The sequence below is a fragment of the Neopelma chrysocephalum genome, unplaced genomic scaffold (genome assembly GCF_003984885.1).
Source record: "Neopelma chrysocephalum unplaced genomic scaffold, ASM398488v2 Primary Assembly neopelma1_59, whole genome shotgun sequence".
NCBI classification, from domain to species: Eukaryota; Metazoa; Chordata; class Aves; order Passeriformes; family Pipridae; genus Neopelma; species Neopelma chrysocephalum.
The window spans coordinates 11,692,749-11,708,886 of record NW_020897714.1 but is presented as its reverse complement, the minus strand read 5'-3'; the positions used below and the strand labels follow the sequence as shown (position 1 = coordinate 11,708,886).

The following is a 16,138-nucleotide window of genomic DNA, read 5'->3' as shown; positions in this document are numbered from 1 at the left end:
GAGCCAGCCTCCCAATCGGCCATTAGCCAGGAATGTAGCCAGGCTGGCTAAATCCTTTGTGAGGCTAATTGCCTCTTCCCTTCTCCCTTCCCTGCTTGGTGCTCCCGTTTCTCTTACAGGGAAGCAGGGAAGGAAAAATTTCTCTCTCAAATTATAACCTATAACATTCTGTTTACTTAATCTTAAAGTTCTTCAAAAATACTTACCCATTCCTATAATAAAAGAAACTTGTGTAAAATACTGTTTGCTGATTTCCCCCTTTCCAAGTATTTTCTCCTAGTATTAACATAGCCATGAATAGTTACAGTAGTTATTGTGTTGCACCCTTTCTTCAATAGATTTTTTTTACCTCAAGCTCTTGTTTGTATTTTTAGTGAGGAGGAAGTATTTATAATTTAGTGATTCCTGCAAAAAAAGACAAATGTTCTTGATTACTGGAGGAGAGATTACGGTCCCTTTTCTTACCCTGTCCTTCTTCTCCTACATCTTTCTTTACTGTGCAGTCACAGTTAACAATCAGCATCTTGCCCACATGTCAAACAGCTTTTCACTCACAGTTTTTGTGGCTGTGGGCAGATAAATAATTTAGCTTAATTTTCTAAGAAAATAAGTCATGGACACATTTATTTCCCTGTCTCCATACCCTTTAACTTTTACATTATTTGATAACTTGAGCCAAATTTTGACAGATGACCCAAAGAACTTCAACATTAGGTCTTTCAGTGTTAAATTCTTGTGGAAACAGACAGCAGGAGAGAGGCTTATGTTCATGCCTCACCCCCCTTAATGCATGGGTGGAAGATACAATGGTACCACAACCACTGTTCCTTTTTCTGCTCTTTTAGGCAGTCAGCTGGTCAGAAAGTGGTTGCTTACAGTGATCAGTAAAATTGGACTGCCTTTTGCTTTGATATTAGTAGGGATTTGAGGAAAGCATGAGGAAGGTGTAGGGATATTGAAGGGAGGACCTGGAGAAGGTGAACGGTTTGAGGGGCTTAGACCTAAATTCATAGGGGAAGCAACCTTCATTCATACTAATACATGTGGAAAGTTCTTGCTGTGCTGCAAGGTCTGATCCATTCTCTGGTTTTACATTGAGTTAAAAGGTCATTTGTGTGTCCATGAATGTGTTCTTGTAGAAATAGGCAGGAGGTAACTGAGGACCTATAGTGGCAGTTTCAAGTAGAATAAGCTGATTTTATAAAGAGAGCTTTTTAGAACAGTGAATTGTAAAAGGCCATCCTTGCACTTTAAAGATGCTGCAGTACTGCTTTTTGATGACTGAAAAAATCATAAGACAGGTTTAGGTGCAGCTGGAAGAGCACATGCCTCTACTTTTTGCTGCTGGAATTTACTGGACTGTAAGCCATCAGTTACTGTGTACCCTACATTGAGGGTTTGTGTATCTCTTCTCTGCAGAGAATGAATGCCATTGATGTAGCCAGGTCAAGCTAAAAATTACACTCTTACTGTTCTAGCAGAACAGTATATTGTGGGAGGCAGTGGAGCAAGTAAAGGCGTGGTGCTTCAACCACTGGATCTACAAGAGTGAGTGTGTGAGCTGGATAAGCTGAGATGGCTCTAAGCATCACAATTTTTCATGATAGTCCTTATCCCTTTGAAGGATGGCCCTCTTTGTGTTTCTGTTAAGTCTCTGTAACTCCTTTTGAAGGGCTTCTATAGATAAATGAGGATGTTTCTGGGTCCTTCCAACCCACTTCTTTGAGTATTTGTTCATGCTTGTGCAGCTGATGCTGTTTCTTAACATGATTTGGGTATCTGAGGTGTATGAAGTTCATACATGAGTTCAGGAGCTCTTGTTTTACTCTGGGTTATGAAAACTTTGGTAAAAATTGCACAAAATGAGTCTAAAATACATCAGTGTTGTCTAAAGAATGATTGGAAAAGTGGATGACTCTTTTTTGCAGTTGCACAGTAAACTTCTGGAAACAGAACGCCAGTTAGGGGAAGCGCATGGGCGGCTCAAGGAGCAGAGGCAGCTGTCCAGTGAGAAACTGATGGACAAAGAGCAGCAGGTGGCTGATCTACAATTAAAACTTTCTCGTGCTGAAGAGCAGGTAAGGTTTTTTATGCAGATTCTATATTTGTTCTGGTTCTGGTAGTATGTCTGTACACACAGTTGTGGTGATGTTGCAGTTTATAAAGTTTGTCCTTGTGGGAATTTCATTTGACTAAATCTGCCAAAGTCTTGTGGTAAAATTATCAAAACATGCTTAAATGCCGCTTGTCTTTACAGATTTTTGTAAGGCTAAATGCTCATCAGATGCATATGTGTTTGTGGTGCTTAACAAAAGAACAAAAGTTGTGCACTTTGCACTCCTGGGCTTTGTCTACGGATGTTGTGAAAAAAATACTTAGGTGCACCTAAGCCCCTATGGGTAGCGCTGTGTGTACATATTTTTGTGTGATAAAGCCCTACATGAAAAAAACTGAACATGGCACTGCAGGTCATTGATAGTTAATAATCTATGTGGAGTGGATGGGCAGAAAATACTTGTTTTATTAATTTTTATTTGTTTTAATGAGTATCTTGTATATGTTGCTGATTTTCTGCTGGCTGTATGGGGATTGGCCAAATATCTGAATGGTGTGTTTTCAAAGCTTTAAAGCTTTTTTGTTGCTAATTTGCAAAGCCTTGACTAGTGTAGAAGTGGAGAGACTGCTAAACTGAAGTTGCTACTAAAACTGTAAATAATAGTAATAATAATGTTGTTTTACAGGTATCTATATTATCAGTCATGTTACATCTTAACAACTAGTGGAAAAAACATACTAAAAATTTCTTATGTTTTAGATTTTATGGGAGCTAAATTACATCTGATAGTTGTTTTATAGTTCTTGCTTGTGATATAGAATCTCACCTATTAATAGTAATGAGCACTTTGATTAGATTTTGATTGTTTAACTAGCATTACAGATTATTTTTATACATATTTTCAAATATCCATGTTTACACTAAAATCTTCTAGAATTAGAATGAACATTGAGTAATACTGGCATACTGAATGGTGCTTTTTCCACTCATTAGTCTGGTTTGTTTGGTATTTGGTTTTGGTTTTTTTTAGCTAAAGGAAAAAGCAGCAAATTCCACAGAATTGCAACATCAATTAGATAAGGCAAAACAACAGCACCAGGAACAGCAGACACTTCAGCAAAATACAACAGCAAAACTACGAGAAGCCCAGGTAACATAATTATGTATCCTCATGTGAAAGTGTATTTCAGGATTTCATTATTCTAAATGCTTTTTCTCTGTAAATGTGATTTGCATGAATTATGCTAGTTTCAATAATTTAACTTATAAATTTAGAACAGAACATACAGAAAGTGTTTAATAAATTTAGCCAACATTTTATGCATTAGAACTAACTTTTAAGGTCCTTATAATTAAGGAGGTTATTACATGATTTTCTAGAATGATCTGGAGCAAGTACTACGACAAATTGGAGATAAGGACCAAAAAATTCAAAATCTTGAGGCTTTGCTTCAAAAAAGCAAGGAAAACATCTCTCTGCTAGAAAAGGAAAGAGAGGACTTATATGCAAAAATTCAAGCTGGTGAAGGAGAAACTGCAGTTCTTAACCAGCTACAAGAGAAAAACCATGCGTTGCAAATACAGGTAAGAACTTCAAGATCTGTTTCTTTTCTTTCATTCTCATTATTGAGTCTTATTTCCTTTTTTTCCCTATGTCATCAGATATGACACTAATCTTTTCTATACTGTTCTGCTTCTTTAATACTTACTTTAAAGATCTTACTGTAAATTTCACAGGACTTGTGTTTTGGTGACTTCCTTGCTATCAACATAGGGAAAGGAATTCCTAGATGTTTACTATGTACATATGCTAGTAATATGCAATGTATATACAGAAGTTATTGGATATATATATATACACATAAGTTTGTTTCACTTATTTTAAAAAGAGGTTTAGTTCCTGCGTTCAACACCAAAATTCAGTTTAGCTTGCATCTGTTGTCTCCTTAGTATCTTGTTTTTGTTGCAGTAAGGCCAAATCGACAATTCCCTTTTGCTTCTATTTTCAGCTGGTAACCTATTTAAACTCTAATATAGCTTTTCTGTAATAGTTCAGGAAAAGAAATGTGATAGCATTGAGTCTCCAGAGCCATAATAAGATGGACTAAAATTAATTTTTTACTTCTTTGGACATACTGTTCCAGCCTTCTCACATTTTTTTTCACTGCAGGTAACTCAGCTGACAGAGAAGCTGAAGAATCAATCGGAAAGTCATAAACAAGCCCAAGAGAATTTGCATGAACAAGTGCAGGAACAAAAGGCACACCTAAGAGCTGCTCAAGATCGTGTGCTTTCTCTGGAAACAAACATCAGTGAACTAACCAGTCAGCTAAATGAGAGTAGAGAGAAAGTGTCACAACTTGATGTGCAGGTAATGGAACTCTCTATTTTCTGGTGATATAAAATCCTGGTTGTGATATCTGTATTCTCTCCAGAGAATGTACAAAGCCATTTGGGAAAAATTGCATTTTTCTATTAAGAGATAAATGAAGTAGAATAAGGTAGATAAAATTGAAGGAAAATGAAAGTAGAATCATAAAATTTCATAATTGAGTTGGGAAAAAATCTTTCCTCAAGCATCACTTGTATTTGTAATGTTTGGCTGTTCAAAACCCTGCTCTTACCAGTCCTGGATTCTGTGCACTAAAGTGAAAAATCTGTCAAGTCACTGAGATCTTGGGATTGCCTAAAATTTCCTATGCTGATGTCTTTTGTCAAAAACAAAACAAAAATTGTGGGCCACCTTGTTGCCAGTTTAATTTACTAAATAAGGAAACTCCCCATTATGGACTCAACATCGACTCTTCTACTACTAAGTGCTGTTTAAGCTACAAGCTGCTAATTATGTTCAGCTATTTAAAGGATAAATAAGGTTTGATCAGAAGTTCTTGCATCAGTACACCTGGAGCAGCTACTGTTGTTGTTGGATTGATATACTACAGTGTTACTCAGTTTCTGAACAGACCTAGAAACTTCTGATGAAGCTTTGTGATGTTCTGATGGGCTTCAGTACGCTATCTGAATTGTTTTTTCATTACATTCACATTAGAGCTAGAACTGAATTATCTGTGGACCATTGCAACTCTTTTTAAGGCAATGTGAGCTTTCTTACAGTCTTCAGAGATGTAGCATTTATATTAGGGAGAAAAACAGTAAATCACAATTGCAGGTGACCCTGAATATTGCCACACTACGCCAACACCATTGATACCCACCTTCTAAATTCTGTTTGCTGGTGTTTTGAAAAGAGAAAGGTTGCTCCCTAACAGACAGGTAGGAACAGAGAGATACTATGCACATGGAAGCACATTTTAGTTGTTATTTATTCTTTTTCCTTTTAAAACTTCTGGGGGGCCTTAAATATGCATGTAGTTGGAGGTTATCAAGATATGCGTGGGTGTGAATACAGTATGTAAATCACATTGTTCCTTGTTAGTGGGAAAAATATTTTCCTAGAATTGTACATAAGTGGAACTGCTGTGTTTTGTTTTGTTCTTTTTTTTCTTTGTCTGTTTTTTTTTTGGATCAAAGTAAGAACTCACTGTGATTTAAAATCCTGATACTTATCTAAATTTCTAAAATATTTCTTCCTTTTTTTAACACTTAACACTTAACACATGAAAACTGCTGATTTTATTATTAAACTTACTGATGACTGTAAAAAAATTACAATGAGCTATGGTAAAAAAGATGTTTTAGTGAAATACAATTTGTCTTTCAGGTAAAAGCAAAGACCGAATTGCTACTTTCAGCAGAAGCATCAAAAGCTGCTCAAAGAGCGGATCTCCAGAACCATCTGGACACAGCTCAGCATGCACTGCAAGATAAGCAACAGGTTATAAGCAACATATAAAGTTTCTATGTTACCTAAAAAACTGCTTAAAAACTTAAGAATAGTCTGTTTACAAACTAAATAAACGTGAATATGCATTTGGAAATGTGAATATGCATTTGGAAAAGATCATTTAGGATATTTTAACCACATGCTATACATTCAGTTCTTTTTGCTGTAATCCAGACCAGATATATTTTGCAGTGCAAAGAATTTACTTGGGAGTCCACTTCTTGATATAGGCTTATGGTTCAGAACTTAAGCTGTCCTTAGGTATTACTGAGGTGTTACTCAGTTCTCACATGTATGATATGAAGATTGTAGAATGCACTGAGTACAATTGAAAACTCTTAACTCTTACTGCTGACTCAGATAAATTCCCAATCACATGCAGGTATTCAGAAATAATTATCTGTGTGCCAACTGACACAAAACCTCAAAAGGCTGTTGTTAAAATTACGTGTTTTAATGTGTGGTAGTGAAGTATTCCACCAGCTGTTGAATCAAATATTTGCACTGTTAGAATCAGTGTTGCTGTGATCTTCATAGAAACATCCAGCAGATGCTAATATAGCATAATTTTTTAGCATGGCAATGTAATTAATTACTGTAAACAGAAGACAACCTTTTGCAGCCATTAAATAATTAATTAATAACTAAATACATCAGCTTGGTTGGAGAGCATGTAGCTGTCATCGTAGTGGTTACTAGGTGAATGTATCCATGTCTCTTGCAGAAATTATTTGTTTTGTGTTGAACAAAATGTTTTGAAATCATCTCTGGTATGTGGAGAACTGACCGTTTCCATGTTATTGGCTTTCCTCTTCTGTGGTGCTTGATTTCATAAAAAAAAAAAAGACAGCAAAAATTTTATCTAAGGTTTTGTAATGTTATTTTCTAGTTACTGTTGTACTAACTTTAGGATCTAGTGCCTTTATTACCTACAGTTCCTCTTCCATTTACAATTTGAAACACCTTTATTAACATTTAGCCCACCGCCTGTAAACTTTGAGAGGAATATTGAAGCTTTAAAGAATTTTTTTCAGTGTAACGAAGGGAAATTGTGCATGTATTTGTTTCCTCTCTCAATTTCCTGCCCCTCAGAGTAAAAAAGATTATTTTCCTTTTTAATTTGAACACACTAGATCATTTAAAGCATATATGATGTTAGTAATTTTCTGAAGTTATTTCAAAACTTATAACCCTTGTATTTTTATTTTACTTAGGAGTTAAATAAGGTCAGCGTTCAGTTGGATCAGGTTACAGCTAAGCTGAATGACAAGCAGGAATACTGTACTCAGCTGGAAGCCAGTCTTAAAGAGTACAAAGAAAAATGCCTTTATTTAGAACAGAAAACTGAAGAGCTAGAGGGACAGCTTAAGGTTTGTATTGAACACAGTATCTGAGCTTAGAGAAACTGATCTCTGCTGTTCGGTAGCATATGATAAAAACTGTGCTCAAATTATGGGGAAGGATTATATCAATATTATATCAAAATTTTAGGTTTTCTTTCTCACTAATGTTTCCTGATTCACCATTTAATCCTGTTCTCCTCTTCTTCCATGCTAGCATATCACACTAAGAAGATAGGACTAGGACATTGCCACTATACTGTCATTTCCTTCTATGTGTGCTTCTATCAACCTCTGTGCTACCTGGAAATTTTTATGTGAGGGAACATGAATATGTCCCAGAATTAGAGTCTTCAAGTTCAAACTAACACACTTCACAAGTGGTAGCAGGGAATATGTGTCACACTGGTTAGCCCAACTTAACACTACCTATCTGGTTTAATTTATTTCTAAAGCCTTTCATTAGTCTTCTACAGAGGCTCTTTAGCAAGATTTATTTATCACTATTTTATCTCTAACTTGATCTGGAGTTTTGCACTCTCGCTCTGAAATCAGTTTTTCTTTTGCAGAACCGTTTGGCGTTTTGATATACTAGTATTTTCAGTTAAGGATATGGATTAGTCCTAATGCTTAAGAGCTTTAAAATTTGGGCTTTGACCTTTGTTCAATATTTGTTAAAAATTCTTGGTAGTCAAAATTCACAACACATAAAAGCATATGATACAGGGATCTTGGGAGCAATGCAGAACTGGTTTTTCAGTGTTGTCTGTCTGTTCTGAGGGAGATTAGTAGTCTTTATGCTCAAGACTGAGTTGGGTGTTTTTCCTAGCTTATGAGCTCTGTAGAAGAGAATGAAGATTGTTTTCCCCATAGGAAATTTCAAATCCAATGCTATTAAAAAATAAAGTTATCATGCATTTCGTTATCAGCAAAATTATTTTGTGCATCTATTTCCCCTTTTGAACACTGGGGGTTTTTTCTGCCTGCTTTCATTTGTGTTTTTATTTTTCATTCTTTTGCTAAAGTTTCACAAGTAGCCAAGAGACACAAATGCTTGGGAGGAATACAGAGCTTGCTTGCATATGATTTTATTAGGTTTCTGGTAGCTGAAGTGTGAAACTGAGCAGGGTTGTTGATGCTGTCAACAGGAATGCATTCTATGTAAATTCTTGGCATCATCACCATTCTCTGAGATTATTCCAGTTGAATGTGTGGCATTTAAAAAATTAGAAAAAAAATACAAAGCAAAAAACCCTCAGGAATTTTCTTGGAGAAACTTGACCATTTTGTTTTATGGCCACTGTGTTCAAGCAGAAGTCCCTGTAAAACAGCCAGTCTGTTGAAGAGTCTAAGCAGTGCCCGTTTGCTGAAGGCTCCTCTGTTCTTTATACTCCACATGAGTGAACAAGAACTTTTGGGAAAAAAAAACCACAAGAAAAACCTCTTCTAGGTGAGCATAGGGTTTCTTCACAGCTGTAGTTCGTGTCTTTGCTTTTTCTATGAAGAACAGCAGAGTTATGATATGTAAATCAACAGTCATTTGAAACTGCTGAAACTACTCAGTAGTGGCTGAGAACATGACCCCAAAACTGAGCACTGGGTATGACCTTTTTTTGTATAGGTGTTTTGGATAGCCTCCTTAAAGATTACAGCTTTTTATCTATTACTTTGCAGTAAAATGCTTGTTTGACCTTTAATTTAAACATGATTTCAGAATGTTTTACCAAAACAGTTCTGGAGGAGCAAGAGATTTGCAGGAACTAAATAATGAAAGATAAATAGCAAAGTGATGAAACACATAGATGATATGTGAGAATTGTGACTGCTTTCTACAATGAAGACTTTCTACAGTAAATGCTGCTCATAGAATAGATGACTTCCGCATTTAATTGCTATTCTTATTTTGTTGATTGTGTTCTGATGACTCTAACTTTTAATTTTTTTTTCTCAGAAACTTGAAGCTGACATACTTGATGCTAAAGCAAGTAAAGAACAAGCTCTTCAGGAGTTACAGCAACAGCGACAGCAATCTACAGAATTAGACCTCCGAACAGCAGAACTGAGTAAACAACTTGAATCAGCAAGAGAAGCGTATGCATTTCCTTGTTCTAGTCCTTTTCAAAGTCGGACATAAAACTAGAGTGGTTTGGACTAGAGTGGAAATTTTCTGCTTCTTTCTTGTGATTTCATAAAGTCATAGATAAGTGCTGCTCTGCTACAAGAACTGAGTTTTACCCCACCTGTTTTCTTTCACTCCATCTGCCCTGTTACCTCTGTGATTCACTACAGTTCTTCAGTTTATTCACTGTGCTTGTTGTCAGCTAAATATCTGAATCATTTCATTTAGTGAGGTCCATCTTTAAATATCCATAGCTCTGTAACATATTTCAAGTACAAATTTACAATTTCTGCATAAGCAACAAAGGGGTAGTTTCTGTTCGTTATAGTTGAGGAAGAAAGATCCATCTGAAAGCTAGTTTTTAGAGTTTCTGTCATGTCTTCACTGGAGAGACATAATGCCCATGGATGAAAAAGGTATGCTTTGAAGTAGTTGTACAGTTAATATATTAAGTAATAGAGATATTTAATGATACAAAAAAAAAGTGAAGAAGAAATTTTAAAAATATGTTTTTTCTCTTTCTATTTGCAGGATGTCTAATGCTAAATTGGATTTGCAGAAGCAATCTGAGGCCCTTGACCAAGCAAACCAGCAAATTTCAAAGCAGGAGGAAGAGAAGGCCAATCTGAAACAAAACCTTGAGAAATCAAATCAAGATACAAGTAAACAGCTTAAGGAGTTAGACTGTAAACTGCAAGCGGCTACATCAGAGCTGCAACAAGTGAAATTAGAGAAGGATACTCTGTTAAAGGATCTTACAGATACCAAAGATAAGCTCTCCAAAAGTTCTGAATCCTTCAAAAAAAGAAAGGAGGATTTAGAAAAAGAAATTAAAAAAGGAAAAGTAGCTATGGCAGAAATGGTTAGTAGATTCTTTAATTAGGCATCAAGTTTGGTGCATTTACAGTCTGATAAAATGATTTTGCTTTCTATCTGAAAATAGTGTAGATATGATGACAATGCATGGAAATTAACTACTGTAAGAAAAAAAAATGTGATTTTTAGTAGTTCATATGCATTTCCTACCTTACATTTTTGTCTGGATGTTTACAGTAGTAAACATCAGTCATAGCACATGACAAGATCCTTTCTTCCTATTACATGCCTTTAACATAGTGAAGAAACTAAATGGAGGCAAGTGGTGAAACAATTTGATGGGAAATGTCCTCCTTTAAAAAAAATATATCAGCTGTATTATAACAACACAAAGGTATAGAACCTTTGCTAAAATACCATTGGATTGAAGATGATGTTATTTTTCTGAGGCCATCTGGGTCTCCTTTTTGAAGTCTTTGTATATAGAACTTCCTGTGCACTTGTCTGGATATGCTGGAAAGCTGCTTACTGCAGGCAGAGAAGAGTAACATCATCTGAATGCCTAGATTAAGGTATTTTCAGAGTACTAGAACTATTTGAGTTTCAGAAAGATCTCACAAGTGGTGGTACAACAAGTGCTTGACCACTAGGGCAACCTATTATGGTAAAGAAAGTGAACTCTCACTAGCTTTAAAATATACCTCTTTTGCCTTGTTGGAAATATGAATGGGCACTACATAAATACATGTTTTATAGATTAGTTGTTCCAACACCCTTGCCTCAGACATGGTAGGGGTGTCCTTCCCATACCCTTCTCATCTTAAATGTCACCATTCCCGAGAACCCATTCAGAGCTGCTTTTATTCTTGTCTAAAAAAAAAAATCTGCTCCTAGTTAAAAATAAAATTTTTTCTGTTACTCATTTACCTTTTAAAGATAAGTTTGCTTTTCTTAGTTACTGCTGTTTAAATATTTGTTTCTCCTAAAAACTCAAAGGATTTTCTCCCCAGTTGAGACTTAAAGTTAGGAGTCCAGATTCTGTTTCTAATTCTGTAGTCTCTTAAAGGCTTGCCACTGTTTTTTATGTGTAGTATTCAGGCTTAACATGTAGTTGTATTTGCATGCAAGTCCTGCAAATGTACTTTCTTGTGAGTTTTAGAACATGAAGGAATTTTGGATCCTGAGGAAAGTGATGAGCCTACTGCTTTCCATAAGAAGGAGAGGGGCTGCCAACCACAGCTTCAAACAGGGAGACTGTCTCTAATCAGAAAAACTCTTTGCACATGTCTGTTTTTGTTAGTATAGGGGATCAGCTGTGTTCAGCTTAGATTTGCCACTTAAGGTTTTGAGAAGTTTTGAATTGAAAGTATGTCTGCAGCTGAGAAGGATTTTCCACTGAAAATGAAAGCATTATTTTTCAAGGCTTTGTAGATCCTGCAAAAATACCTGGTACTTGGTCTTAGAAGCTAACAGGAATATTTCCTTGTCTTATACTTTTTAGGAAAAATCTTGCCAAGAATTAAAACACCAGCTCCAGATACAAACAGAGTCTGTAGCTAAAGAGAGGAATGAATTGAAAAACTCACTGGAAAAAAAGGAGGGGGTAAGCTGTCCACTTAGTTTCCAAAATCTACAAACCAGTGTAATAAATGTTTAAAAGATGCATTTTCAGTTTCACATGGTGGGAATGATGAGAACTAAAGAAGCTTCAGTTCTCAGATTGTAACCTACCTGGGGTGTTGAAATAAGGTGATAGTAAAAATTTAGTAGATGGTAATATAAAGCTTTAAAATACAGGTTTTAGTCTTAGTTTTCTGGGCCCCACGTACCTTAGCGGGGGATTTTAGCTCTTCATGTTTTTTCATTAGTGAAACAGTTACTTGATATTACCGTGTCACCATTTTTTGTTTTTACTTCCATAAAATAAAAGTTTTTATCTCATATCCTTAGATTTGTTTTATTCTCAGGCTTATTCAGTATGTTCTCTGTGTGGTTGACAGGACATTTTTAGATATCCTTCAAGAATTGAATTGCTTTTTCAAACTTGTGTAAGTCACTTGCTCATGACTACATAGGAACCAAATGTACTTCTTTTTTGAAGATGAGCATTCAGACTGCAAAATCATGTAGTCCAACTGGCAGCCTGAAGGACAAGTCTGCTTTCATGGATATCTTTACCCAAGCTGTCATCTGTTCCCTGAAGGAATAAGAAAAGATATGATCAGTGGACATAGTTTGGTGGACTGTGATGGGCTCTTACTGTCTGAAAGAGGGTTTAGGTGTGTGCTGGTTTGATGGTAATTGCTCTGTGACTACTGCTCCTATTCCCCTGGCTCCTCTCTGGTTCAACAAAAGCACCATGGTACTCTGTGTAAAGTGCAGGAGGATGACATTGGTATGTGGTGCACAGTTGGCAGCAGGAGAACCCAAAGCACTGCTGGTGTGAGAAAAGTTGCCTCATCTTAATTTAGAATGGTTAAAAAAGACTGCTGTTGATCTATGAGTAATAAATAGGGAATAACAGATTATTTTAATGCGTTATGGTAGTTCTTAAAATCTTCTTGCCAGTGTTCAACTGTGTACCTCTTAAGGAGCAGTGGCACTGTGGGATGATCTGGTTCAGTGTACAGCATGTACAAATAGTCATTTAAATAGAAATTACATACAGTTATTTAATATTTTTTGAATATAGATTTCTAAGCAGTTGTCAATAGACCTTGATTCAGCACGAGCACAACTACTGGAAATCCAAGGTCTTCTGAAGGACAAAGAAAAAAGTGAGCAACATCTCCAGGGAAAACTGAGAGAGTTAAAGGAATCTTTTGAGCAGAAGAAAAAACATAGTGAGACACTGCAAGCTGAATTAAAAACTGCCCTTTTAGAAAAGGTAAGACTATCCTCTCTTACTCCTATGAGAAAGTGATTGTAAATTTCTCTGATAAATACTGCAGTTTTTATGTCAATATCTTTCTGATAAACTGTGTTTGCTGTATTCTTGTTGGAAATGATAAGGTAAGGATGTGGAAATGAGGTCTTCAGATGCTGTTGCAGATAGAAACAGCAACATCAACAGCAGTAATAAAAAGAAACAATGCTGAAATATGAATTCCATAAGAATTGAATTTCAATAAAGTGATAAAATTAGCTAGATTGAATGTGGTTTTCTTGCTCTGGGAACACATATGGCAAGTGAGAACTGCCATTTTCTTGTAAAGCAGTAGAATTTTGTGAGAGTATTTTAGACAAACTCTGCAGTGTTTTAAAATGTCTGTGGCAGTTTAAACCAAGTCTTCTCCTATTATACAAAAAGAATTTATCTTGGTGACAGTATGAAACTCATGAACTACAATGGAAAGAGTTCAAATGTCTTACAACATTAGGGAACGTTGTGCTGTATGCTATACACTGTTAAATGTGGCTCCAGCTTTGGCTACCCTATGCTACATGGTCATATTTGTGCTTTAGGTAGCCTGTGGAAACATTAGGTCTTGGTGCTGTGGTTTGACCCCAGCCGTCAACTAAGCACCACAGAGCTGCTCGGTGACTCAGGAAGACAAATGTCATCACTCCAAATGTCCCTCCCCTTCCTTCTTCTTTCACCAGCTTCATATGCTGACTGTGATGCCATATGGTATGGAATATCCCTTTGGTCAGTGGGATCAGCTGTCCTGCCCCCTCCCAAATCCTTGTGCACCTCCAGACTCCTTGCTGGAGGGGTGGTGTGAGAAGCAGAAAAGGCTTTGGCTCTCTGTGAGCACTGCTTAGGAGTAGCTAAAACATCCCTGTGTTATCAACACCAGCACAAATCCAAAACACAGCATCATACTAGCTGCTGTGAAGAAAACTAACTCTACCTCAGCCAAAACCAGCACACTTGGAACATTATTAATTTTTAATGTTAGATCTCAATGTGTTTCACTTAGTCTTTTACAACAAATTAAATTTTGTTGTTAAATTAGTTAGGAAATATTACTGTAAAATCACAAATATCAGATTACCGAACTGCTATTTCATAAGAGGAAAAAGATTCTTATCTTGCAGTAGAAATGCAGTTTATCGAAATGTTTAAGCTGACTTTACTGTCTGTAACTTTAACTAAAACTTCCTATGCTTATGTTTCAGGCAGAACTGGAGAATAAACTACAACAGCAGTCTATTTTGTCAGCACAGGAACTTAAAGCAGAGAAAGGCAAGCTAGCAGACTTACAGAAGGCCCACGATAAACATAAAGAAAACATGGAGAAGCTGCAGCTGGATCTTTATGGGAAAGAGTCTGAGCTGCTGGCTACCAGGCAAGACCTTAAGGTACTTGCAGTCATTTTAATGTCATATGTGACTTAGTAGATGTTTATATCCATTTTGAAGAAACAATGCAGGAACTGAATAGGTGAAAAAAAATCTCTTCTGCTATATATAGATTTTAGTGCTGTTCATTCCCTTCCCCTGGGACAGAGGATATCCTGAAACTAATTGAAAGCCAAGCATATTTGCTAGTATACCTGAAATATCCTTGCATTTGTGCAAGGTGATTTAGTTTTATATACCTTTAAGAATTATTTTTTTATGTTGCTTTTTCTTGTTATATATTGTTGCTTTCAACTAATTTAAACAGTGTATCTAATTAGAGCAAGGTCTGCTGGCATGTGAGCAACTGCTATCTTCTAGATGATTTAATTAGAATATTCCTGGCTGATTATAGATGTTGAGAGATGTCAAACTGATACAAACAGTAGCTTTAGAGACCTTCCTGGAATACAAGTGTCTGAACTTAGTCCTTGGAGTTTTTGCTATTCCTAAACTGAAGTTACCTCGTTTTGTATTAGTGTGCAGTGCCTTCAAAGAGGTATTGCTGAGAGTTGAGCCAGTCAGCAAAGGTGTTTTTTGGCTTTTTTTTCTGGCCCTCTCCTTCATGTCAGTATTAAGCCAATGCTCCAGTTAGTCCCAGGACATACTGTGCTGCAGAGACTGGCTGTCTGCTGGCAAGATTCGTAGCTTTGGCACTTTTCACTCCAGATGAATCCCACTGCAACTTTGTCCATGAAGGCTCTTCTGAAGTTTATGGAGAGAAATAGATGCTTTGGGATGACAGATCATCTGATCTGCTTTAGATATTAGCTTCTGTTTGCTTTGTTATATATAAAGGGGCTTGTAGTGACTGCTTAGATTTCATTGTTGCCCGCTTTGATTTTATCGTTCCCTTTCCCCCAAAGGTGAGCCTTTCAGCCCCACCACTGAAACCCTTTAAGGTCTTGTGGCTGTTTCACCCGTGTGAGCTGTGGAGCTCTAGCCGAACTCCAGGCTTGGGTTATTTCAAGAAAAAGAGAAACGGCTCCTTTACATATAGGCCATTGCAGTTTTATTAGACTTACTGTAGTAAGTCTAATAATCTTACTGTAGTATTAGATTACCTGCCACATTTCCCTGCAGGTTATAGAAGCTTTATTTTCAGAGCAGCATGGTTCAATTGCAGTGTTAAATTGTGAAGAACTTCAGCATGATTAACAAGAAATGGTGGTTTAAACATACTATTCCTTTTGCTTTGTTACTATACCGTAAGTATGTCTGTGAGTTTATTTCCTACAATGCATTTAAATCAACATTTGGTAATGCAGTGACCCGTAGAAGCATTGGATGTGCTCAGTAACTAGGGGGTTTTTGGTGTTGTTTTTTTTTTGGTGTAGTTTTCAATGAAATATTGCAAAATAGTGATGCAAAAATAGCTCTGAATAAATATTATTATAGCAGCTTGATAACCTCTAATTCTGTCAAGTATAAAATAGGACAGTAAGCATCCCACATGCTTTTAAACCTCATGGGGATGGTAGCAAGAAAGAGAGAGAACATCTTTGCAAAAAGGTAAAATAAGGTGATGGCAATGGGGAAATGATGTTTAAGATGAGCAGTCAGGTAACTTGATTTATTATGTAAGTCTTTGTGCAGCCTAGAGATTTGGGTCCTAAGTA

At 36.3% G+C, this 16,138-nt stretch overlaps 1 protein-coding gene across 2 annotated transcripts in view; it reads left to right on the top strand.

Annotated features, from left to right (window-relative positions):
* Positions 1-16,138, top strand: part of EEA1 (early endosome antigen 1) — a 69,409-nt gene that overhangs the window by 40,785 nt on the left and 12,486 nt on the right. For both annotated transcript variants that reach the window (XM_027679867.1, XM_027679866.1), the window contains 11 exons: positions 1,929-2,078; positions 3,087-3,206; positions 3,437-3,640; positions 4,227-4,427; positions 5,778-5,891; positions 7,115-7,270; positions 9,192-9,331; positions 9,891-10,221; positions 11,677-11,778; positions 12,868-13,062; positions 14,298-14,480. In XM_027679867.1, the coding sequence (XP_027535668.1) occupies positions 1,929-2,078; positions 3,087-3,206; positions 3,437-3,640; positions 4,227-4,427; positions 5,778-5,891; positions 7,115-7,270; positions 9,192-9,331; positions 9,891-10,221; positions 11,677-11,778; positions 12,868-13,062; positions 14,298-14,480 (1,896 nt within the window). The remainder of the gene's footprint in view (positions 1-1,928; positions 2,079-3,086; positions 3,207-3,436; positions 3,641-4,226; positions 4,428-5,777; positions 5,892-7,114; positions 7,271-9,191; positions 9,332-9,890; positions 10,222-11,676; positions 11,779-12,867; positions 13,063-14,297; positions 14,481-16,138) is intronic.